The sequence below is a fragment of the Penicillium daleae genome, assembly GCF_028827525.1.
Source record: "Penicillium daleae strain IBT 16125 chromosome Unknown utg000005l_segment0_segment0, whole genome shotgun sequence".
In the NCBI taxonomy this organism is placed as follows: Eukaryota; Fungi; Ascomycota; class Eurotiomycetes; order Eurotiales; family Aspergillaceae; genus Penicillium; species Penicillium daleae.
The window spans coordinates 1752060-1776627 of record NW_026623153.1 but is presented as its reverse complement, the minus strand read 5'-3'; the positions used below and the strand labels follow the sequence as shown (position 1 = coordinate 1776627).

The 24568-nt window shown below is 48.4% G+C and overlaps 10 protein-coding genes across 10 annotated transcripts; 4 read left to right on the top strand and 6 right to left on the bottom strand.

Moving 5' to 3' along the window:
• Positions 1-1155: 1155 nt before the first annotated feature.
• On the bottom strand, positions 1156-1490 carry N7458_004896 (uncharacterized protein; the record flags this gene model as incomplete). The annotated part of the gene is made up of 2 exons (XM_056908278.1): positions 1156-1357; positions 1414-1490. 2 exons carry the CDS (start codon positions 1488-1490, stop codon positions 1156-1158), a joined length of 279 nt encoding a protein of 92 aa, XP_056766896.1.
• Positions 1491-4197: 2707 nt separating this feature from the next.
• On the top strand, positions 4198-4997 carry N7458_004895 (uncharacterized protein; the record flags this gene model as incomplete). The annotated part of the gene is made up of 2 exons (XM_056908277.1): positions 4198-4715; positions 4784-4997. 2 exons carry the CDS (start codon positions 4198-4200, stop codon positions 4995-4997), a joined length of 732 nt encoding a protein of 243 aa, XP_056766895.1.
• A 1221-nt stretch (positions 4998-6218) lies between these two features.
• Positions 6219-7180, top strand: N7458_004894 (glycoside hydrolase family 131 protein; the record flags this gene model as incomplete). Its single annotated transcript, XM_056908276.1, has 4 exons — positions 6219-6333; positions 6389-6525; positions 6574-6738; positions 6794-7180. 4 exons carry the CDS (start codon positions 6219-6221, stop codon positions 7178-7180), a joined length of 804 nt encoding a protein of 267 aa, XP_056766894.1.
• A 236-nt stretch (positions 7181-7416) lies between these two features.
• Positions 7417-8217, bottom strand: N7458_004893 (SDR family oxidoreductase; the record flags this gene model as incomplete). The annotated part of the gene is made up of 1 exon (XM_056908275.1): positions 7417-8217. The coding sequence occupies one exon, from the start codon at positions 8215-8217 to the stop codon at positions 7417-7419; it is 801 nt and encodes a 266-aa protein (XP_056766893.1).
• A 1253-nt stretch (positions 8218-9470) lies between these two features.
• N7458_004892 (uncharacterized protein) lies at positions 9471-11436 on the top strand (the record flags this gene model as incomplete). Its single annotated transcript, XM_056908274.1, has 6 exons — positions 9471-9610; positions 9679-9795; positions 9871-9924; positions 9994-10455; positions 10512-10936; positions 11021-11436. 6 exons carry the CDS (start codon positions 9471-9473, stop codon positions 11434-11436), a joined length of 1614 nt encoding a protein of 537 aa, XP_056766892.1.
• A 347-nt stretch (positions 11437-11783) lies between these two features.
• Positions 11784-13701, bottom strand: N7458_004891 (uncharacterized protein; the record flags this gene model as incomplete). The annotated part of the gene is made up of 10 exons (XM_056908273.1): positions 11784-11867; positions 11934-12049; positions 12101-12128; positions 12185-12382; positions 12439-12653; positions 12711-12854; positions 12910-13256; positions 13318-13390; positions 13455-13468; positions 13535-13701. The coding sequence occupies 10 exons, from the start codon at positions 13699-13701 to the stop codon at positions 11784-11786; spliced, it is 1386 nt and encodes a 461-aa protein (XP_056766891.1).
• Positions 13702-15767: 2066 nt separating this feature from the next.
• N7458_004890 (YoaK family protein) lies at positions 15768-16556 on the bottom strand (the record flags this gene model as incomplete). The annotated part of the gene is made up of 1 exon (XM_056908272.1): positions 15768-16556. The coding sequence occupies one exon, from the start codon at positions 16554-16556 to the stop codon at positions 15768-15770; it is 789 nt and encodes a 262-aa protein (XP_056766890.1).
• Positions 16557-17464: 908 nt separating this feature from the next.
• Positions 17465-19049, top strand: N7458_004889 (Oxalate decarboxylase OxdC; the record flags this gene model as incomplete). The annotated part of the gene is made up of 4 exons (XM_056908271.1): positions 17465-17836; positions 17907-18059; positions 18151-18337; positions 18397-19049. The coding sequence occupies 4 exons, from the start codon at positions 17465-17467 to the stop codon at positions 19047-19049; spliced, it is 1365 nt and encodes a 454-aa protein (XP_056766889.1).
• Positions 19050-19263: 214 nt separating this feature from the next.
• Positions 19264-21182, bottom strand: N7458_004888 (uncharacterized protein; the record flags this gene model as incomplete). Its single annotated transcript, XM_056908270.1, has 2 exons — positions 19264-20417; positions 20609-21182. 2 exons carry the CDS (start codon positions 21180-21182, stop codon positions 19264-19266), a joined length of 1728 nt encoding a protein of 575 aa, XP_056766888.1.
• Positions 21183-22012: 830 nt separating this feature from the next.
• Positions 22013-24357, bottom strand: N7458_004887 (uncharacterized protein; the record flags this gene model as incomplete). Its single annotated transcript, XM_056908269.1, has 2 exons — positions 22013-23300; positions 23351-24357. 2 exons carry the CDS (start codon positions 24355-24357, stop codon positions 22013-22015), a joined length of 2295 nt encoding a protein of 764 aa, XP_056766887.1.
• Between the last annotated feature and the right edge of the window lie 211 nt (positions 24358-24568).

Here is a 24568-nt window from a genome sequence, read left to right as displayed (position 1 = left end):
ACTCGAGACGGAGAGGGATCATCGGGGGGCTGGCGAATGAGTGTGAGTGCATTGCAAAGAATCTGGCTGTCGGCATGCGAAAGGAGAGTCCTGAAGAGTCAGCGGCGCAATCATGAAGACTGCAGATTGAGGATTCTCTCGGGCATCTTGTGCTCCGAGAGACCGCGTCAGCCCATCAGTGGCTTCAAGTCTTGGCATCCGCCAAGAATAACACAGATTGTCCATCATAACACGATGCCAGTTGTCGTTTCATATTGGCGCTGAACTTGGCGGTCATGTCAATTGACCAGGAGCGGTTAGTCCCAGTCACTTGCAATCTGTCGTGCGACATGGATCCCGGAGATGGCACGGCAGAAATATGTAGTCTGTTCTTCGGAACTAGCCAAAGACCGAGATCCATCAGGTGGTCGAACTAAAGCCCGTTGAGATCTGACACCCCACTTATCTCGGAATATACTACACTTTTCTTGTCTAATCACTTCTTGAGCCTGTCAGCACGGTACGGTATACGTCTGGCGTCAGATTCTGAAAACTTCGTGTCGTAGGCTTGAGGCGCATCCCGGCACGGTCTACTTTACTACATTGTAGATTAACCTTAGCTGTCTGCAGACAGCGGACAGCCCGGGCTAAATACGGAAAGATGACCAGTAAGATGCTATTTCGTGCTCAATTATGTTAAGCAAAAGCATCCACCTATGACCCAGTCTTGAGGGCTGTATCATAATCTTGTTGAAATGAAAACATACCCTCACGTTGTATTCTTTGAGCAGCACAGACCAATAGAGCGTTCGGGCATCATCTGTTCAATTCGGACCATAGAATTTTATATAAACGGAGTTTTCTAGTCCGGTGTAGCCTCTGCCAATGCAGCAATAGATAGGTGACATTCCCGCTGTTAGCCCTTCACAGAATTTGCACAGAAAACAGTAGAACCGTTGGTAAAGAGAGCAACGTTCCAATGAACACCGGTCTAAGTATGCGAAACTGGTAATTTATCTTTGTTTTGCTACTTAGGATTTACTATGCTAAAGACAGCTGGAGCATGTATGAGAATTGGTACTAACATAGGCAGCTTAAGTTACTAACCTCTAATACTGATCTTCCGTGTTTTCGTATCTGGATATAGAATACCCAATACTTAGCCAAAAAGGCGCATCAGTGTAGTGTTGCGTAGGCTTGTAGTATACCAGCCATGGCTGTAAGAAGCCCGCTCGTTCTGATTCCTCTGCGAAGATACCAAGCAGAGCTAGACCAAGCAATGATGACTTCCTTGGTACCAACCAACCGTGCTGTATGTATACGCAATGTTTGGTAGTTCCTGAAACTGATGCAGTCGCTGGAATTGTTTTCCAGTAACCTGAAAACAAAATGAGAAATTCGATCATAGTATAGCCGGCACCATTCACAGTTCACTCGAAACTAACCGCATGTTTGATGGCCACGAGGAACGAGCCATATCCGGCAGCTTTGAGAAGAGTAGTACTAGGCATAATTATATTTCAAACAATGCTTGTTCTTTCAGAAAGCTTGATTAAACTGGAATCTTATAGTTGAAGTTAAGTCACAGACCGAGGATTTTGACGCATCAGCAGACACCGGCTATTGACCTCCGAATACCATGCTACATTTAACCTCGGCTTACGCCTCGTAACTAAGAGGCAATAGTTAACTAGTTAACGAACTGGCTGAAATTTGATTATTCATCTAACCCGGGCAAATTGGAGTCAAAGAAGCCGATACCGAAATATAGTCTCGCAAGAACAACGGGCAAATAATTGGTCCGACTCGGCTTTAGGTATATACCTTGCACTTTCGATGGTCGATACCTTGGGCAATTAACCATATTACCTAATGAACCGCCGCAAAATCCAGTCAGAGCCGAATGATTTAATCCCGAGATTTCCGATTGAAGCTCTGAGGGCTAGCGCCGAAGGAGTTTTTCTGGGCTGGCCGTAGAAGCGAACAATAACATAGCTACAAGACATATGTGTAATGATGAATTTTACGGAATAAGCAATACAAAAGTCTCATGATAGGATATATTGGGTGAATTATTGTATCCTAATTTGGACAGGGATTATTTCGATGGGTGATGTGCGAAAATCAGTACTTATTCCGTTACTTAACATTATTCTACCAATGTGAATTCTGAACAAATCTCGAGGAACAGTAAAGACATGAATTAAGTTAGAAGCGGTTGAGTTGAGAAACTTTAATGCAAGTAGACCTGGTCTCAATGTAGGGGCCTTTGTTCAAGCGTTGTAGAACGGCCCAGTGACGCTATTCCGATCAATTTTGAGCACTTTTCCAACACTCGTAATGGTCTACCAATGTTTCCTTCAAGGCCGGTAGACGATACTCAACTCATCCATGCTGGGACGATTATCGACATCGAATGGGATTCCCAAGTTCTGTTTTAGATATTTCTGACTGAAACCAAGCAATGGCACAGACAAGCGAACCAATATATCTGGAACTTTGTTTTGAGGAATTCGGAAAGATCGAGAGATAGATCGTAGGATGCGGGCAATTTCCACGAGGCCGTGAGTTTCGCTATGGGCTAGGATATAGCGACCGTGAGAATTTTGAATTTCGGCAACTCGAAGATGGGCCGTTGCGGTATCTCGCACATCAACCATCGTCTACCAAAAGTCTGGCACGCCGAACATTGCTTGACCACTGAGAAGCTGGTCAAGTATAGAGAGACTGCCGGATTTAGATGACTGGGGTAGAGATGGCTGGTGGGATTTAAATGTATGGCTCTATTTTTGTAGGTCGCTCTCGCTACCTCTCTTTTCTTTTCCTTTTTTCTTTTTAGGTGCAACAAAGGCTGGGCTTGGCCTTGACGTATTAAGTAAGGCACAGGAAAAGGATTAGCAAAATCACACGAGATACATGCACGCTTACCGATCTCTAAGAGCTATTTTCAAATATACGGCGGATATCCTGGGTTCTATTCAACTTTTTTCAACTCTTCGGAAGATTTAGTCGCCTCTACATACTGGATCTCTCTGCTAAATCCGCAGATAGTATTCCAAAGCCATGAAATAGACTAAGCTTCATGGAGAACATATCTCGCACATATCCTAATTTTGTTTACCCTTACTAGCCTCGCAGTAATATGTAAAAGTCCTTATTATCCCTCCTTAACCCTACTTGAGGTGTCCACCACAGCTCACTGTTTATCGCATTTGCTAAATTATTCTTGCACATTAAGTGAATACACTAGTTGGAACAGTGATTTTAGTTATACTTTAATTGCCAACTCTACATATTTGATGGTAACAGAGGCAGAGTTCAACTTACTTGAATTCCGCCCCTTTCCAAAGTTAAAAAAGAACCCCTGGCTTATTTAGAGTACGATCAGATTAGTCGATATTACATTTTCACTAAATTTCAGGCACACCCAACTATTTATTCGTAATTACTACGTAGAGTCGTCATTCTAGTGACATATATTAAAGCTAACTTTTAGTTAACTAGTTAGTTAGTTACCTACAATATTATTTTGATTACTAATATATAAGCGAGCCCTTCTGTACAGCCAATTACTACTTTTCCATTCGATTCCACTAGTTCAAATTATTTTTGAACGGGCCGCTAATAAGATGCCCAATAGCACGCTGGCTATTGAATTTCTTAGTTTTACAAAGAATTTTGCATAGTGCATACGTGGACACTTGTGTATGGATTACTAGACCTCTTTGATTCAAAGAAAAGAAGTCAAGTCTGCCCTGTTTTAAAGTATGCTAGCTAGTATGGGTCCTTCCGGCAAACTACTAGTATCCAAGGGACAGCTCCAGGGGCTTTAATATCTCATTCTTTCCCGGTTCATGCCATTCGGTTATAAGTTTAACCCTAGTGCACGAATAGTGCGCTCAGAAGCCAGAACAACACAGCATTAAAACAGAAGCTCCCATATAAGGAAAACACTTAGTCCTAGTCCGAGTATATTATACTACGACTAATATTGCTTGATACCCAGACTCGCTTACAGGCCTCCCATAGGCCGAATTCGAGTTTTATGCGTTCAACCACTTACTAGATGGACTGTACCTTGTGAATATTACATATTATGCTTTAATACTGCAGCTAAGAGCTCTTGGAATATTACAGCTATATAAGTAGATGACAGGGAACCTTTCTTGTTGTAGTAAATATATCCCCGCCGGTTGTCTTCCAATCCCAACCCAAATAATGGAGAGCTTGGATTTTTCAAACGCCCCCTCCGAGTTCCAAGAATGGAAGAATACGTACTGGTTTTGTACTGTGTATACAAATTTTGCCTGGACCATTGTCTACTTGGGTATGATCCAACGATCAGTTCAGGATCACTCTTACGGGATGCCACTGTTCTCGCAATGCCTCAATCTAGCATGGGAAATCACGTTCGGGTTCATCTACCCCTCGAATAATTGGGTATTAAAGTCTGCTTTCCGACTTGCCGTTATTATCAACAGCACAGTGACTTACACTGCCATCCGATATGGTTCTAGAGAGTGGGAACACGCCCCCATTGTAAGGCGCAATTTGCCGATAATCTATGCAGTCGGGATCGGGACGTCAGTAGCCTGCTTTTTGGGACTTGCGAAGCAAATTGGAGAAGCCAAGGCCTGCGTCATGACAGGCGTCATACTACAAGCTACTTTGAGTGTTGGATCTCTATGCCAACTTCTGACACGGGGAAGCACGCGCGGGTTCTCCTTTAGTTTATGGTTTGTACTCTCTTCTTTTACCTTGTTACATACGAAGAGTTAAAGAGGCTTGTGGCTGAAATTAGCAGGCTTTGGCGTTTCACTGGCTCCCTTACTGCGGTCCTTGAATTTTATCTCCGAGTACAGCATTGGCATGAGGAATTTGAATTCCTGGCAACTCCATTCATGATATGGGGCTGTTGTATATTCCTTGCATCTGATCTAGTTTACGGGGTATGCTCCTGGTATATAGAACAATATGAGCAGGTAGGTGGAATGACCCAGCTGCAGAAGCACCAGTGATTCGGTCGCTTTCGTGTGAGTTATTCTGGATTGGCTCTGTCGAGGAACATGGGTGTGAAAGTCACACCGGAGACCGTTTAGTTTGTCGTGTTGTGATTTCTTTCTTTTACTATGGGACTCTCAACACTCCGAGAATCGGGGACTTTCAACCCCCTGACCCTAACTATATAAGCAACGACACCCTAACGTGTCATTGCACACTCCGCTCCTTCTTGTCTATTAACTAATTCATATCAATTTAACTCATCTTGGATTGGTTACCCTTGCTCAATTGGCCCCATTCTCCATTCTCATGCAAGCGGCAAACGGTAATAGCTTACTACAAATAATTCACACACGGATCTACAATGCCAGTATGGGTAAGGGTTTCGCAACCCTGGAAAGGTCGGAAATCGAATATGTGAGTCAGCCTGCTGTCAAGTGACTGAGGAGAGAAGGTCCTTCAATGGTACGTTCAGTGGTCCTTAAGAGATCATCCAGCAGGTGCCAGGCCGGTGATTTGGGAGTTTGCGTCTCTCCTGGAGTGTCCACAGCAGGCAAGTAATGAGATATCAACATTGATCACCGCTAAAGAGGTTTCAAGGCAACTTGGAAATATCATGTGTCAATAAAACTATCGAGAGATAATATCCCAAGTCCAGTAGTACATTTCTGACACATTATATCAGCCTAGAGTATACATATACCTGTACACGTACGGTTGTCCGCCAGGAAAGGTATTCCACGAGGTAGCTCACTTGGGTGATATTCAAGCCTTCCTTATTTCGACTGGCTTATACCTTGCCAGTCCCTTCGTATTTTATGTCATCTCTCAGAATGTCAATTGAATGAACGGTGGAACAAAAGACGAGAGACGAAAATATTGCTACCCTTGGCGCCGTTTCAAAGCTTCTTCAGGTGACGTTTCATAAGAATTAGCTGCTGGTCCGAAACTTGCTCGGCCCGTGCCCCATCTGGAAACAGGCGATGTCGATCAGGGCGAATGTGAGAACTTTCTGACAGTAAACGTTATTTAATCAAAGTATTTGGTATGGATTCCCACGTCCCTATTGCCTACGAACTACCCTACCTGGGACATTTTGTCACTTGCTCCGTTTCAAGTGCGGTAACCGGGCATCAATATAAATGCTTATATAGGGATTCAGGATGCTCCAGATCGCCGACTACTTACGAATTCTCCATTAAGCGACTGTCAATTGGTATACAGCAACCGCTTGGTACATGATGAGGAAACATTTTGCGTGGATGATTTCCCTCCCTGTCGCTGTGCAATGCGGCGACGTGTTGTGGAGTGGCATCTTCAATTCTTCAGCCTCAGTGGCTAACTTTGATGAATGTGCGTTGGATGTTGCCATATTTTCATTGATTAGTCCTGACAATGCGATCCGTAGGGTCCTGGTCCAACCAGATTGCACCTTGGCAGTGGTACATTCACGGCACTGGGAATACCTCTGACTATCTTGGACTTTCTTCAGACTTTAAGAACCCAGCGGATACAAGTGATGCCCAGGGTATTCGAATATCCATTGTAGGTTGTCCCTCTTGACCGCTAAATTTGTTTACTCACTCGTGATAGGATGGAACCTCGTTTTGGAATGGCCAGACCATGGAGCGCAGCGAAATCATCCCTCAAACATCCGAGAATTTGGGTAGCGGACGCCTATTCTACCATTTTTCATTGATGACCAACAATATAAATCCTCCCAATCCCAAGTTCGAACACCAAATTGCGTTCTTCGAGGTATCTGCAACATTCGTATTCCTTCTTGGGACAGTTTCTGATGTATCACATGTAGAGTCACTTTACCGAGCTGAAGTACGGTCTGCTGAGCGGTGACTCGGCCAGCGAGGACAACACACTTCGTTGGTGTGTGAGCGGAACGACAGAATGGTCCACACAGCTTGAAGCTGGTAACTGGTACAACTTCGCCTATGATATCGACTTCGATGCACAGAGTGTCTCGTTGTGGGCAAGTAACGGCTCTGATCCATTGACTGCCGTCGTCACTGGTGTTAGCGCATCGACTTCGACCAACTCTGCCGATTGGCATGTCGGTGAGCTGCGGCTAGACAATGGAGGCACCGACTCTGCTGCAGAGGACTGGTTTTGGTCGGGTATCTTTGTGGAAAACGCCCCGATTACAGCCACCATTGCGGGTCCATTTGCGGGCCAGTCAGAATGATTCCTGATGAAGGTCGCTGATGCGGGGTACGTGGGGAGCCATATTGTGATGATTATTATTCTTTCACCGCAGCCATTGTTTTGTCTCTTCTTTTCGGATATAGTACTAGTGAAGTCTTGGAGACTACCTGTATTGATTCAAATTTAACATTTGTATTTCAATTGTTTCGTTTCGTTAGATGTTGAAGACTCAATGGCACCCAGTAACCCGCCAAAGATTTTATGTACAGATTGCATTTACCGGACGCAGTATCCGCCGTCGATAATCAAATCATTGCCAGTCATGTAGGTACTGGCATCGCTGACCAGGTAGACGTAAGCACCCTTCAGCTCCTTAGCCTGACCATTTCGGCCCATTGGGATCATAGAGAGCCACAGGTCCTGAATCTTCGGCTCGACAAAGTCGGACAGACCGGTGTCAATGTATCCAGGGGAAATACTGTTGACACGGGCAAAGTCACGCCACTCATTGGCGAGCGAGCGGGCCATATGGATGCAGCCAGCCTTAGCGACATTATAGGAGGTCTGCTCCTGGGGGAAGTTGACGATATGGCCGGACATGGAGGATGTAATGACGAAGCTACCAGTGCCGCGCTCCTTGAAGTGGGCGCCAACGGCCTTGGCGCAGTGGAAGGTGCCGGTCAAATCAGTTTGAATAACCTCTTCCCAGTCCTTCACGGAGCCGTCGAGAATTCCGCTGTCTGCAGTACGACCGGCGTTGGCGATGAAAGCATCGATCTTGCCAAAGTCCTTAATGACGTTGTTGACTAGACCCTCGACGCTTTCCCAGTTGCCCACGTCACACTTGTAAGCCTTGACCTTAACACCGTACTGCTCCTGCAGCTCCTTGGCATTCTTCTCGCCGCCCGCCGGTCGGGTGGCGTAGGTGATGGCCAGATCGGCGCCCATCTCGGCGCAGCCACGAGCGGCCTCAATGCCCATACCGCGAGGGCCGGAAGCACCGGTGACAATCACGACCTTGCCCTTGAGGCTCAAAAGATCCTTCAGGCTATCGGACTGGGGCACTGGGATAGGCATGTTGTCTGATGGGAGCGAGTGGTCCTTTTTGAGAGGATGTATGTAGTAATTGAGAGTCGGGAAGATGGAATGAAGATGTGGGAAAGACTAGAACTGCGAAGGGGGGGAGATGGGCCAGGAGAAATAGTAAAAGCAACAAAGGGACAGCGCAAGAAAAAAAAGCAAACCCTGGAAAGGTCAAAAGGGATTAGAAACGTATGACTGATAGGTCAGTCATCCCGTCACCCCTCCTTAGCAAAGAGCAGCTACGTATGTAGATGCGCCCAATGCCCCTCTTTTTTGCCGGTTTGGAACTCGGTCGCGACCTTGATGACCGAAGAATTCATCTTTGGATCGGGCTTACTGGCTCGTCATAGGCGGGTGATAACATGTGCATTATGCGCCCGTGCTCTTGGCCCTTGTTTGTGCCCCTCACTGCGTGTGACTAACGTTTATTTTCGTATCCATAAGCACTAGGAAGCTGTTACAGTAGAAGCTGTTTATGTATGCGCTTACGAGTATTATTGATGCCACTGGGAAGTGGAGAAAAGGACCAGGACTAGTAACTCTACAGGAATCTGCAAGGAAAGCCATAGCGGATCCTCTCGGAGGAGTGACGTCATGACTGTCTCGACCACCCCATTGGCGATGATGTCATCCTCCTGCTACATCCTGCTACAGCCACGACCTAACAGTAGTCGCTTGTTGGCCTAACCAATTCTCCAGTAATTGCGTACCGTATATTGCTTCAGAAAGGAAAGCATAATTCTAGATACTGAGCGGCTCAAGTCATGGTGGCATTGCAACCCTAATTGAATGATATTTTTTATCACCACGCGCAAGATCCAGCCTGGTCAAGCTTGAATGCTGTTTGCCCCACTTCCGACGTGGGCCGTGCTAGGCCGTGTCGATCATAGATCTCTTTCCAACGCAGGGCTTTCTTGAAAGGGACACAGTTTTGCTCTGATCGCCAGCCTCCAAGATGCATGAAAAAGGCCAACCTAACCATTTGTTTAGCTATCACGGAGCACAATATAATCATTTCAACACAATGGCTCCAATTCCAGCTAACCCATCATCCTCACCAATTTGGCGCTGTTTCGATCTCAACACTCTTCAGATCATCATAGATCCACCCCTTGACAATGACGGAATAGACAGACACAAAGCAGGAACGGTCGACTAGTCGTTGACTCAGCGGTCTTTTTTGATATTTAGTATTATCTCAGGGTAGTCGCCTGTGATATTGGAATCAATATGGGTTCCATCTCAAGATGGAGAGCCATATTGTCCAAGATGTGCCTCGAGCTCAGGACTCGGCAGAGCCTGATAATGACCCCATTCAACGATCATCGACCGTGAAAACCACAAGCACCCTTCATCACAATGACTTTGATGATCGTTTCTTGTCCAGGTATGAGCGTGGTTCATGCACATTGTTGCACAGGTGTTGTCTCAGTCTCTAACTTGACTATGAGATAGGGTTCGGTCGTTCTTTAACCGCGAGACTCACATCGGACATGTTAGTCGTCATCCTCTACGAGGCGACAAGGATATTGAGATTCACACGTGCGATGGTCCTAATGACCCTGACAATCCGTATGTCCTCGGATCTACTTCCTACTGGACTAGATAGGCTAGGGAGCGTGGTGAAAAGGAAACTGATTGGTATAGGTTCAATTGGAGCAACAAATACAAATGGGTCCCCACCCTCACTATCTGTTTCATGTCAGTCTCAATACAAAACCTCAACTCGATTTCCATATTCTACAGAAGCAGGCTAACAACCTTCGATAGATCCATTCTAACTGGACTACCCGCGGGATCCTATGGCGCTGGAAATAAATGGATGGAACAGCAATTTCATGTTCAGAATGAGCCGTTCCCAAACCTCGCATGGGCAACAACGTCCTGGAATATGGGAGCTGCATTCTGGCCATTAATTTTTGTGCCACTTACGGATTCTTCTGGTCGCATGCCGGGATATTTTGTCTCCTATTTCATCCTAGTTGTCTCCCTGTTCCCGTCAGCCTTTGCGCAGAATTTCGCTACCTTGGTCGTTACCCGCTTCTTTGGTGGCGGGGCATCATCTGTCTCCATCAACATTGTCGGGGGCAGTATCAGTGATGTCTGGTATGGCGATAGGGCGCGCAGCTTGCCCATGTCGCTATTTGGATTTACTAGTGTCGTAGGAATTGCTTTGGGCCCATTCATCGGATCGTCTATTCAAACCATACACAAAAGTAGTCCATGGCGATGGTAAGTCAGAAGGGTCCTTTCCTAGTTCAGACTTTAACGAAGCTGACAGAATCCAGGATTTTCTATATTCAGATCATCTACAATGCCGCCCTTATCCCAGTATTTTGGTTGATACTACGCGAAACGCGAGCCGATGTCATTTTGAAAAAGCGAGCCAAAAGTCTACGTCAAGAGACTGGTCGTCCTCTATACGCCGAAAGCGAGCTGGACACAACAAGCGTGTGGAAGCTGCTTCAGATTTCCTTCGAGCGCCCTACCAGAATGCTTCTGACTGAGCCAGTCGTTACGTTCTTTACTCTATGGGTTAGCTTTGCGTGGAGGATCCTCTTCCTCTTTTTCTCCAGTGTCGGGCAGACATTCAGTCATAATTATGGATGGGGAACTTTCACCACTGGTCTGGTTCAACTCGCAATTTCCGTTGGCGCAGTCATTGGCACCGTGGTCAATCCAATCCAAGACTGGATCTACTTACGCTCCGCTCGTAACAACTGAGAAAATCCTGGTCGCCCTATACCAGAAGCCCGTTTATATACCTCCATTCCCGGCAGCTTGCTCTTCACCTGAGGCCTCTTCTGGTATGGATGGGGAAGCGTGGGTGACGGATCTATCCACTGGATTGTGCCCACCTTGGGAATCGGTTGCACTGGCGTGGGAATTTATTCAATCTACATGGCCGTCGTGAATTATTTAACCGATGCCTACGAGAAGTATGCAGCTTCGGCTCTATTAGTCGCATCTCTAGGTCGCAACACGTTCGGTGCGTTTCTACCGTTGGCCTCGTTCGAGCTCTTCGACACGCTGGGTTATGGATGGGCTGGTTCGTTGCTCGGGTTTGTTGGCGTCGCTCTTTCAGTTGTGCCAGTGGTCCTAGTCCTCAAGGGTCCTGACATCCGTCGACGAAGCCCGTTCATGCGCGAGTCTATGTTTGAGTCGCATGATCAGGCGATACTGGATAACCAGGCGGAGAAGGGAGATTTTTGACAATGGTTATGTCTGTCCTCTCTCAGTGGATGTAATGAGAAAGCTGGGTGGCTTTCATTGAGAGAAATTCAAAAATCCTTAGTAAAGATTCGACCCCGCTTAGGGTATTTTGCAGTGTGAATAGCCAAGGTATAGGGAAATGTGGACGATTAATAGGTGCATTCGAACCATCGGTGAGATTGCCTTATATGAGAAAAATGAGAAGGATATATTGTTTTAATGCTTGTATGTATTCACAAACTCAACTTCCGAATCCCTGTGGACTAGCATCGCGTTCAATCTTGATGCCAGGTATAGCGTAGATTAAGTCAAACTCTTAAACTAACTAGGCCTTTGTGAGCACCGACCTAGGTGTTTGCACTGCAAGAGAAGCTAGCTCTGCTAGAATTTTCATGAATGGCTTTTCCAGAGACCCAGAGACCCATTACACACTTCATAATTGTCAGCCACGCGGTTTCTTCGATAGCAGAAGAGACAAGGAATCCTTATCGGCTTACCAGACAACCTCCGATTCCCACGATAATCAAATTGATAACCGTGAGCAGAATGTTCCGCCACGATCTTCCGTACTGTCCCCAATTCAGGAACAACCAGAAGATGCCACTCAGTCCATCTAGAGAAAAGATCTGTTAGCTTTCTTCATTGGAGGCCTTGGGGCACTTACATGTGAACCAGCTTGCAAAAAGGGCAGTCTATAAGTACTTGGGTCAGTATTTTCGCCCGCTCTAATCAGAATTTTGGCACTTACAATTAGACTCAATAGTTCGTTGAAGACTGGAATCGCCTCCGCGATGATCCATGCAATGATCCACAATGTTAAGATGATCGCTACCCAAGATCCGATTGAGAACACAGTTCTCTTGTGCATGCGATCGGTGCCACGAAATAGACGGACATAGATGTATTTGGCTGCAACGTGGCCATTAATCACTCCTGCGATGACGATCTACCGAAATAAGGTAAGTGCTTTTTCAATATCCACGTGGTCGGCGCCAAACATACCGTAGGGATTGCAATTCCATAAGCAATCTTCGCCGTGATGGGAGCGGTAGAGCTGAGGGCAGGAGACTTCACATCTTTTCCCCCATAGTAATAAATGACTACCGCAGCGAGAACATACATGCACGTGTCGGTTCCCTGGAGCAAGAACAGAGTCTTAGGGTAGTCTGTCGGGGTTTGCATCTCTGATATGAACCCGAAGAACGCAACATGGCCAGCTGTGGATTATCATGATCAGGATTAATTGTTGTAGAAGATGGGTATTTAAGACAAACCGTATGCAAAGACAATGTTGGTCACCGCTAGAAACCCATTGGCAAGGCTGGTCTTTGTTGTTGCATCTACCTTACCGTTTCCGGGGCGCTGTATAGCAATCGCAATCATCGTGATGAGCACGGCGGCTAGGATACTTGCAAAGGCTACTCATCGTCAGCTCATACGCATTTTAAAGCGGATGATAGCAGGAAACGATACATGCGAACGAAAACCAGGAAACCTTTCTCAAGGTTCTGGGAAGTGCAAAGATGAAGGAAATCACCAAACCAACAACACCAAACACGATTGAGCAGGTGCCATGATTTGTAAGTGTATTCATCATGACGGTAAATGTGAGAAGATGGCTTCCCATGATAAAGACAAGGAAGAGCAACTGTGCTGTTCCCAGAAACTCTCTTCCGAAGCGGGCCAGACCGACGCGCCCAAATAGCACCTCCCCAGCGTCGGCCATGCTATGGACATGTGGATAGCGGAGTTTGAATTGGCCTATGACGTATCCTGTGTAAGTTGCAAGCAGTCCTAGTCCGACAATGAGGATAACCGCCCTAAGAAAAATGTTAGCTACTTTGAGCCCGGCACTCGAATTTTATCTTGTTTGAAACTGACGGGACTAGCCCGAGAGTCGCCACGGCGGAAGGTAGCGACAGGATTCCCAATGAGATTGTTTCTGCGATCATGACTATCGATGGAGCTCAGTACTGTCGACTGAGGCCATTTGGCACAATTTCAAGGGGACGTCATACTCATTCCGCATTGCCTATATATGTAGTCCGAGTTGTTAGTAAGTATTTCGTCGGGCAAAATGAGTTGATGCCTTTCGTACCACCAGTACAAGGTTCGATATCTGACTTCCGCAAATTCCTCATTTCCGAACGGATCTTCATATTCGAGACTGCAATTCTCGATATGCCTTTTCTCCTCATCCTTTATAATACCATCGCGTTCCCTTGATCGGGCACTGTCGATTGGTTCGTGGTAGGCCTGCACCATGATATCAGAGGTTCCAACCAGAAACCTAACAATCTTTAAGAAGAATCTGAGAGGTCAGGGGTTTATTTAAAGGGTTGCCAAGTATGAAATATCGGGGTTGAATGTCTGGATGAAGAGAGCGAGAAAGGTTAAGAAGAAGAAATCAGGAACACGAGAAGATGGGGGCCTGAGATGAGGGAACGCAATGTCGCAGCCTCGGGCCCCCTATGCGCACATCCATCCTGTTGATCATATGCGTCGCATGGCGTCGGGCTCTAATAATCATCCAGGTTTCAACGACGATGTCACCTCGCGAGGAAGGGACCGGCAAGTATGGTTGCGTGGAACTTCATTATTTGGGGGGGTGGGCCTAAATCCACCAAACCCGCTTTTCAAAACTAGACTCAGCGAACTTTTGTGTCCTCCTTGCTGCTCTCAACTTTGTTTGCAGCGTATTTTACAATTACTTTTACGGTCAAGTCAATTCCAGAGGCCTGTATGGTTCGTGCTGAGGTTGAGGTTGATCATTAAGGTTTCGGAAAGCCGGCACCAGGTGCGCTAAACGACGCCATGGCTTGATATTGGGGGGCGTGAACTGAGTCTGTGTTCAACCAAAGGCTTGACTACGCCACCCAAGAACCGGTATTTTTTTGTCCGCGTCGAAGATGGCAACTAACTTGATTGCTTTTCTGTTCCCCGCGTAGGGAGCCAGGTATTAGTATGAGCTGGTTCCTATTATTATTATTATTACCCCAGGTATCAAAGCTGGCATTCTATCTTTGCGAAAGCACCTGTAAGCTTAAAACTTGGATAGCTGCAAGTAGTTAACGATACCAAAGCTGTCGCTGAATCATCAGTATCCCACGGCTATCTGCGGGTGTTTTGATATCAGATTGGATCATTGTCCAGGGAAACTGCTCCGCGGAAATATGGGGACATCAGTTACTAGTGCGGAGCTGGGGTAGTGCGACCAGACTGATGCCAATGATACGTACAGAGGCTGGTCCCGTTCCTAATTGCATAGAGTATGTATTTTTAAGGGTCCAGGGCAAATCCTGCTGCGTGGCTAATGTCGCCTGGACAATAATTGCATTTTTGGCGGCATTTCGCAGACTGCGAAGTTCATGTGTGTGGAAAGGAGGCATGTCAAACTAAATCCTAACGTTTAGCATAAGTTCCCTACATCTGCCTTGGTCTTTAAGAGGCCTATTTATTTCATTTGTTGTCATAATTTACCAAATAAAGTCCATACTACTACCACTTACTTCCTCGCCCCAATAAGCTGGCGCTAGGCAGCGAGTTTATTCGGTTCTTCCATTGGTTAGGTCGTGTCCGTAGATAGTTTAAGATCCACGTCAATGTCACTTCGCAGCGGCAGTGCATGAAATTCATACCCTGGTCTCGTACTGGCCCAGGTTCTTTTTGACATATGGATAGAGCCTATATAGGTAGTTACTGATAGCTAGCTCTATGCTTGCTTCCATTATCACTGGAATTTTGTACCTCGGCGGGTTAGAAAAGATCATGGGGAATGGACCATCTCAGTGTCATACTCGCCAGGTTCCCTTTGTCATCGACTGTAGTTGTAGTCCAAGCAATCGGGCAAGTTACTCCTGAGATCTGACTGGTTGAATCAATGTCTGATCACGTGACCCTATGAAGGTAATGGAGTTGGAGCTGCAGTCACATGACTGGCAGCCAATCCCAAAGGGGATTAGTCACCGAGTTACCCGATCCGATGTGGTGGTGCCTTAGGCAGGCGATAGAAAACATAGTCGGAGCTCTGTGCTTCCTCTAGCAGGACCGTCAATGTATAGCGCCGTCGGCCTTGGATAAAGAAACTCCCTCCTAGCATTCATTGCCTTAGCTCTGTGCGTGGTGCCCTTGCTTTTTGCGCGATATGGCGCAGCCATTCGGACCAATCCACAGTTTCAAGTTCGCCTTTGATCGGTTTACTTGGGTCGCCTGGCCAACCTTACGGACTTGCAAACATAGATATCCCTTTTAGAAGTGACATGACTGTAGACTAGATGTGAGGGGACAACGTATATACAACGCAGCTGCTTCCCCCTGACCAACTGGGCCCATCATGAACTTTCTAAACGTCCCTCCTTTTTCCAAAACAGCCATGCGATCACAATTGCTGTTTTCAAAGCTGCCGCAGTCCATAGCGCCCCCATCATGCCTACTGAGCTGTGGGCCCACAGCCCTCCTAGGATAACTCCACATAAGAGACAGATCACGGCTCCCGTGCGACGCATCTCTTCGGCATTTCCAATGACTTTGGGGGACAGGAAATCGGGGTGAGAGAACAAGTCACAATAGACACTGGTTAGAACCACACTGGTCAGGCCGTTGTACTTGAGCACGCGACTGGCCACCGCCTGGCCACTGCTCTGGAATGCGACTAACGCCAGGGGAACCAATACTAGCCAGCTCAATGGAGCATCCCGAGATGGGCTAGAGAGTGTCACAATGGTGGCCGCGGCTGCGATACAAGCCAATTGGGCCAGGAAGGATGTGCAAAGGACCCAACGTTGCCGCGCAGAGAAAGTCCGATGGAAGGCTGCGAAACAAAGAGATCCCAGGCAAAAGCCTGCAATCGAGACTCCCGATTTGATCCATCGGTCATCGTCGGTTCCGACCAAACCAAGACCAAAGTACACCGTGTTCCCGGTCTGCATGCTCACGAAAGAGCCCCAGATAAACACGGCCGAGCTGTCAAGGAGACCTGTAATGATATAGCAAAAGAGGAGCAGCAGGTCCCCTCGCCGGGGATCGAGCTCATCGCGGAAATAGCGCGACAGTCCCTGCAACCCGACCGAGGGTTGGCGAGGGTGTTGATTGCCCAAGAGAGGCTCAGTCTCGGAGGGCATATCGGCAGCGAGTGAACGTCAAAGGTGGACGCTGGCTGAAGCTCCGAAATAGGTGGAGCCAGGAAGGACTTGATGAGGTGTTTTAAATGGCCGTCAAGGCGACTAGGAGATGCGTTAGCAATTGTCTTAGCAGTCTGGGCAAGGTTCAACGTTCTGGAGCTACTTACGAATCTTCGAGGATCTAGCACTGGAGCTGCGCAGGTCACAAAGCGCTGAAGTTGCCCGTCAACTACTTAAGGAGTGTAGAAGAAAGATGACGGGATTTGGACGTGGGCCTTGGGGGGGGGGGGGGGGGGGTGGCTGTGGGCTGTGTTGAGGAGGTTGAACTGGTCAAAGTTCTCGTGCGGAGAAAAAGCGGCCCATCCGCGATTTTGGGTGACTTTTGGTTTCTCTTTTTCTTCTTCTCCGCACTTCCCCCCACTCTGATTGCCGTCATACCCAGACCCCATTCGGACTTTGGTGAGCTAACCGAGAGACAGAAAGCTCAGGTGAAGAAGCAGACCATCGCGCTAGGCTGCACAATAATTACGATCTTCGGGCTGTTCGGGAGGATCCACTGTGGGCCTGCGGGGGACGAGCAGGGCGTCGTTCAGCCCTACCGAAGAGGGAGGGCGATGTCCTTTGAAGATTCCCGTTTGCTTTGAATCCATTGGAGACCCAGGACTCAGGAGGATCCAGTTGAACGGATACGTCGGATCAACACGACTCCAACACGCCATGGATGCGCTTGGACGCCGAGTCCTGGGGGGAGAAAGTGGGGAAGTGCTCGACTTTAAACAGCGCCGACTCCCCCCGAGACCGAAGGCGTGATTCTGTTTGAGCATCTTCTAATGAAAGAACCCTCCTAACCACGGCAATCGAGTCCTCCGAGTGCTTCTGTTTGATTCGAGATATCCTCTCCTGCGACCATGCACGTTCAATCTCCGCCATTCGTGGCTCTGGCCCACCTGGGGCTGCTCCTGGGAGCCTGTGCCAGCCCTGCACCCGATCATGCCCTGCAGCAATTGATGCGCATCCCACCGAGTAATCGCCAAGACGTGTTTGGTAGTCCTCCCCCCTTTAGCCCCGGACATCGAGACCCCTTCGACCACAAGATTGACTCGGTCGGCGAGGACCGTGAACCGCTACCGTTCCGTAATGGCGACGGAGCGACCGTCCAGGGCCCACGAAACAAAGATCGCGAGCGCCAGAACCCCGATCTTGTTCGCCCTCCCAGCACTGACCATGGCAGTATGTCCAATATGCGATGGAGCTTTGCCGACTCGCATACGCGCATCGAGGTAACCGCGCGATCCAATTGAACAAAATTGCCGTGTTTCCTGATGATCTCGCGGCTGACCAGTCACTCAGGAAGGCGGATGGACGCGCCAGACGACGATCCGTGAATTACCCACAAGTCGTGAGCTAGCAGGAGTGAACATGCGCTTGGATGAAGGCGTAATCCGAGAACTGCACTGGCATACCGAAGCTGAGTGGGCCTATGTCCTCGCAGGTCGAGTTAGGGTGAGTCCGTGAACTATCTATTCCCCATATCAACGTCTTGGGGACTCGTGTCCAAACAATGACCCAGAAATTGACTCGTTCATCGTACTAGGTCACTGCGCTCGATCCTGATGGAGGCAGCTTCATGGATGACCTTGAAGCTGGGGATCTGTGGTACTTCCCAGCAGGACATCCGCACTCCCTGCAGGGACTGAGTCCCAATGGTACCGAATTCCTTCTTATCTTTGACGACGGCAATTTCTCTGAAGAGTCTACCTTTATACTCACGGACTGGATGGGTAAGTGATCTTTGCAATACCACCACATTGCCTGTTCCCCGACTCATCTTTCAAACCAGCACATACGTCAAAGTCAGTCCTAGCGGAAAATTTCCGCCTGTCTCCTGAGAGATTCAAGTCGATTCCGACCTCGGAAAAGTACATCTTCAAAGGATCGATTCCAGACAGTATCGACAACGAGAAGCCGCCTGGCTTCCGTCAATCCAAACTTCGCTTCACGCATCACATGCATGCTCAGGACCCGATTCATACATCCGGGGGCCGCGTGCGAATCACAGACTCCACTAATTTCCCCATCTCAAAGACTGTGGCCGCAGCCCACTTGGAAATTGAGCCCGGTGCACTTCGGGAGATGCACTGGCACCCCAATGCGGATGAATGGAGCTACTTCAAGAAAGGTCGTGCCCGAGTAACCATCTTTGCCGCCGAGGGCAATGCCCGCACATTTGACTATATGGCTGGCGATGTTGGCATTGTTCCGCGCAATATGGGACACTTCATTGAGAATTTGAGTGATGATGAGCCACTGGAAGTACTCGAAATATTCCGTGCGGACAAGTTCCAGGATTTCTCGCTATTCCAGTGGCTGGGAGAGACGCCGAGACGGATGGTTGCAGAGCACATATTTGCCTCGGACCCAGAAGCTGCGAAGGCTTTCTTGAAACAAATTGAAGGCGCAGAGAAGGATCCTATTAAGAATACTGGCTCTTAGACGCGAGCATTTCCTCTCATCCGGTTCTACTTTTCACTCTTAAATTGTTCTGCTATACACACACCACAGTACTAACTGAAGATCACCAGTCCGTAAAGGTTTATCCAATCCTATACGTTTGCCATTATGACATTGCTATTCTCAATCTACATTATGACTAACTTCCGCACCAAGACTGCTGTATCCAGGCTGGGTTGTAGATAATATTCTCTCGCTATTCCGACAGATCGATCGTGGGCAGATCAGACATGTGTAGCTTGGCGCTTCCATAGGGCCGCAGTATTGCCTCAAACGCATCACCAAGGCACTTTCGCTCATTCTTCGGAATGGGAGTCCCGGGTACGGCGCCCCGGAACATGGGCCAATCAATAAGGCAAGCCTTAGCTGTAACGTACGCAGGTAGCTTTCCATCTTCAAACGTTGGCGAGGGCAGCGGTCCAGAGCCTTCGTGGAATGCCAAGGTTGTTGGATCAATCGCGATATTCCACTGAGTAGAATTCAGTAGGGTATGATCCTGAGCCTGAGGAGGATACGTTCCAGCAGGATAATCCGTCTGGTTGTTGTAGAACTTGGGCGGTCCAGATGTGACGGTGTGGTGAATATGGAACGCATATAGCAGCGGCCCTCTGTAGACTGAAACAGTGTCATTCGCGCGAGGGACTGTTTGAAGTTCCATTCCTAAATCATATCGAATATTTGTAGTCCCAGACGGTACTTTGATTTTGATCAGACCTGATTTTCGATCCACAGGCGGTGCATGGATGTCGGAATCCCCAATTTGCACAGTAGCACTGGTAGCCCATTTGGGTACACGCAGGTAGAACTCGAACGGGTCCTGGCATCCTACAACATAAGACAAGCTGCTGTTGAAGGGGTAATCTGTCTGGCAGTCGACAGAAATCGGCTTGCCTTGGACTTCGGTGTTGACCTTGCCAGGGCTGAGCAATGCATGAACGATGCCTGTCTTGCCATTTCGAAGGAAACTGTACATGGTAAATTTGGGGTAGCCCTGTGGATGATTGACTGTACAACAAGGGTAGTTGGGCTCCAGACCAAACGTCTGACTCTGAGTGTTGTCATCGAAGAACGGCGTAGCAGGTAGATTCTTCGAGAAGGGTTGATTCGGCTCCGTCATGTATTGGTGGCTCCACCAGTCCCCTGACATGGCAGCCGGCAGAGAATTGAAAGCAGTGAGCTCAGCTCGATCGGCGTAGTCCGGATCACCAATCGCGAAGTAGTTGTACGCGAGGGAATAGATGGTCTCCACGTCCGTGCATAGTTCCGAGCCGTAGTAGGCATTCAGGCCATCAATTCGCTCGTCGGCCAGAATTGTACCCGATGCTGAACCGTGATACTGGAAAGTCCAGTCTACCTATTAACTGTCAGACGATGTTGCACCCACAAGGCATTGAATTCCTTCGTTGTCACCTACCCCGTTCTTTGCGGTTGTTAAGAGGCTATCATTTGAGGTAGAGCGTCGCAAAACCGCTGCATACTTGAGACCTTGGACAAAAGGCCGAGTTAGAGCATTACAAACAACATTCGGGTTGACTGCTTACCTTCTGCAATGGTGACTCCGTGTAGAAAGGCCCACTGATCATCTGTAACAGACTGTGGTAGATCATAGAGGTCTTCCTTGATATAGCTGCCTTCAGTATACCAAGCCTCCCACTTGTAGGCAAACTTATGGAGCATTTCGATGTTTTCCTTGAGAAGTGCGCTTTGATTTCCTGGGTGATAGTCGATCAGCCACTGCAAACTGACCATCATGTCTTCAGCCCGTGCACGAAACCAGAGAAAATCATCCGCGGTCGGTTTGTCGCCCTCATGGTAGACCATTCCGGTGCCGTTTTGTTTCAACATGGAGTTCATGAGAGCGTTGAACCGATGCAGTGCATTGATCACTGGTACTTCATAAGTTGAATTTGCGTCAACGAGGTTAGTCAACCCGAGGAATAGCAATGTCCTAGCCCAGATCATGCGGCCGCCTCCGGCAAGTGTTTCCGGTCCAATCCAGCCATCAGGCTGGATGCGATCCAAGATCGTATCAACGACAGAGTGTACCTGCGCTTTTAGCCTCTCGTCTTGTAAGGTGTAGGAAAGAGGAACGAGGCCATTAACCCAGTAAGGCATAGCCTCGTTCAAATCACTGTATTCCGATGTGCCTCCTATCCAAGTTGAATCTGCAACGAACCGGAAAAAGTCATGCAGATGTCCTCCTAAGCCCGCGGCAGAAGCCTCAAGCTCCGTGCGTAGCCATCCATTGGGACTGATGCTCCCTAGTGGGAGAGGTTCAAATGCGAAAGGTACCACTATTATTCTGAAAGTCAATCATCAGAGAACACCTAATAGACGAGGCACGGAATCAAATTATTCAAGACTCACAGTCAGAGTTCGCTTGAGCAGGCCGTGTTAGAGAGAAATAGCCCAAAACTGGCAAAACAAGGTATCTCGAAAGTGACAGCCTCATTTTCAGGGTCGAAGTGTGCTATCTCTTTATGCAAGTGAGGATAGTCTATGCCTCTAAGCTGCGAGAAAAAGTTCATCTCAAAAGACACGCTCGCTAAGAACAATCTGTATAAAGCATCGATAAAGAAAAAATGCCTACGCAAGTAGCCCATTAATCTTCTAGTGGCGTGTCGTGGATGCATGAGGGGAAATGTAACCCCAATAATGGTCTGTTATTACTGACGTATCATTCTATGTATGTCGATCCCGGTGGCACGGACAAGGTGATTGCAGCAATCCAACTTTTCATCGGTATTTTGCCTGATGTGGAATTCTAAACGTGCAGAACCAAACTCTATCGGACATTTTCATCTCATAAACTCCGTACTCATCTCATCAATCGGTACACAACCAGCTGTTATTACAAGATTTTTCAGACTAGACCAGATGGCTGATAACCAGTAGCTTTGCAGTATTTCCATCTCGTTACATGGGACGCCTGACTGGGGCTTCGCTTAGACGTGGATGACAGTCCCATTCTCTTTCCGAACGAACTCAAGGAAGTCCTTCAGATAATCATGCTTCGGCTGTCCCACAACAAATACCGCGGGCTTGCCATAAGGTGCCGATACCTTGATAGTCTGACTACCGTGATATTTCCGGCCCGTCCAGACATGAGTGTACAACTCTTTCTGGCCGGGTAGATAGACTTCCACGCTCTTGTGGCCTGGATCAAGAACGGGCGCGACGTATAAGTCAGCCCCCAGGAAAAAGCTCTCGTAGCTGATTGCCTTCGCCTTGATATCATCGGGATGATAGATAACGGGCATTCTCAGCAAAGGCCATCCCAGGTTCTTGCTTTCTGTGTTCAGAATTTTGCGACGATAGGCTGCCAGACTGGCAAACATTCGAGAGTTGTAGGCATGGTACGAATACGTCGATGAGTTGGTATAGAACTGAGCATTCACTTGGGGCACATTTCCCTCGTGCGAGCGGAAGACGGCACTGGACACGGCCGCCAGCTCTCCCCAGCGGCCCAGCAACTCGGCGGAGCGATTGACAATCCCATTGCTGTCCCAGGTCGTGGTATACCCTCCAACCTCCATATGTCCATGTGCGTATCCAGACAAGCCCATGTGACCCATGACGGTCACTGACGATTTAATGCCGTCGTTTATACCCCAGTTGGTGTTCTGGTCACCGGCCCAGTAGAGGTTCATGTAGCGGTTGGCCGCCAGCGACGAAGAACGGTGGAAGATGATGGCATCTGAGAAGCTCGAGACACTCTTCGTGAGGGAATGGTGCAGCTTGGCCCAGTCTCGGGGGTATTCATTGTGGTAAAACAGGGGGTCGATGCTACGATTGGCAAAGCGAGTTTTCGAGGGCACGGGGGTGTATTCACCAAAGTCGCCCATATAGCCCGACACATTCGCGCTCCATACTTGATCAATCAAGACATCCCGGAACCATGAGCAAGCTGCAGGATTGGTAAGATCCAGAATACCGGCCTCGATGCCCGGACCACTAGAAACGATCGATGTCTCGTTCGTTGTCGCGTTCTGAATCATATAGCCTCCCTTGGTGGCTTCTGAGAAAAGATCACGTCGGAAGCCATCCGGCTTGGTGCTCACGTTGGCGAGGAACGGATTGATATAGGACAGAGTGCGAACATTGTGCTGGTTGCGTAGGTTTTGCACAAACTTCGGCCATGAAGGGTAAAGCTCTGAATCGTACTCCCAGTTCCACCACAGACGGGAGATGTTAAGACTCATATACGACACACTCTGGGTATGAGTTCCAGACCTAGCAGAGGTCAATAAATAATCAGTACAAAGTATTGCAGTGGCACTTACCAATCCTGGAGCCAGACTGCAGCGATGGGACAGTTCTTTTGTATTCCTTTCTCGACGATGCGGTTCACCTTGGCCTGGCCACCCTGGATCCCAAGAACGGCACCTGAATCCACCCAGGTAGGAAGCTCGGGCATACGACCGGTATATTCTGTAAGCATCGTAATGCCATTGAGCATATTGCTTGCCTGCATGAAGTAGCCATCGACGTCTAGTGCAGCATATCGCACAGTCACCGCATTCAGATCGCGGAAATCAAAGTTCGCGTAGGCAGTGCTTTCCTCTGTCAAGTGAAACACTCTCGACTGAGAGGAAATGTACTGCGGTACTGCGGAATAGGTGGTGAAGTGATCACCTCCAGCAAAGAAACTGGCTTCGCTCTCGAGACGCGTGGTGGGCTGGTCTCCACGACCCACTCCTTGTTCTCGTGAAAATATCGGCACCGACTGATTCTTCAATGAAGCGAATGATGCCTGAGCACCCAGACCGTAGAAATCTTCCGATGGTGAGGAGCGGTAGGTCAGGAACAGTTTGGTTTCGGGGTCATTGGAGGACGAGCCTGGGTTGATGTCGATATGAAACGCGATGCGGTCTGGGAACTCGGCAGGCACCCAAAGTGCAAGAGAAAATGCGGCCGAACGATCACCGCAGTCGGTGAGGACTCCTTGGATCACAGCTGCTTGCTTATTCGCACTACCTGACCATGTCCTTGAGGCGACGCGATTGATGCGCTGTCCCGTGCATTTGCTGCGGTCGACCTCGTGGATTTTGAAGTTACCACTCGAGCCGATGACTTGGTCGGAGCCCGCACTAGCACTGAGAAAAGGCTGATTGGCAATGGTCTCCCAGATGATCTGCTCCCCACGAGATACCGCGAGATGATTGGTGCTTTGATTAATTAGGAGGTTGAAGCCACTCCCAAGATCCAACGGGGCCTGACTTGCAAGAGAGCACGGCATGGACGCGACCGCGATGGCCGCCCAGATCCATGCCTTGGAGAGTCCCAGCATCGTGCGTGCGACGGTATGTATGGTTCAGAGCAGGTCACGCAGCGGTGGACCTGTGATATAAACGCGCGACTCTACTGAAGTCCTCACCCTCGGCATGTCAACAATCGGATTGAGCAACACCCGCACGTCATAACCCCGAGTCGAGGCTGCCGACTGAGACTGCAGAATTGACCAGAGACTCGACAAGAGAAGCAACTCAGCCGACGGGGCC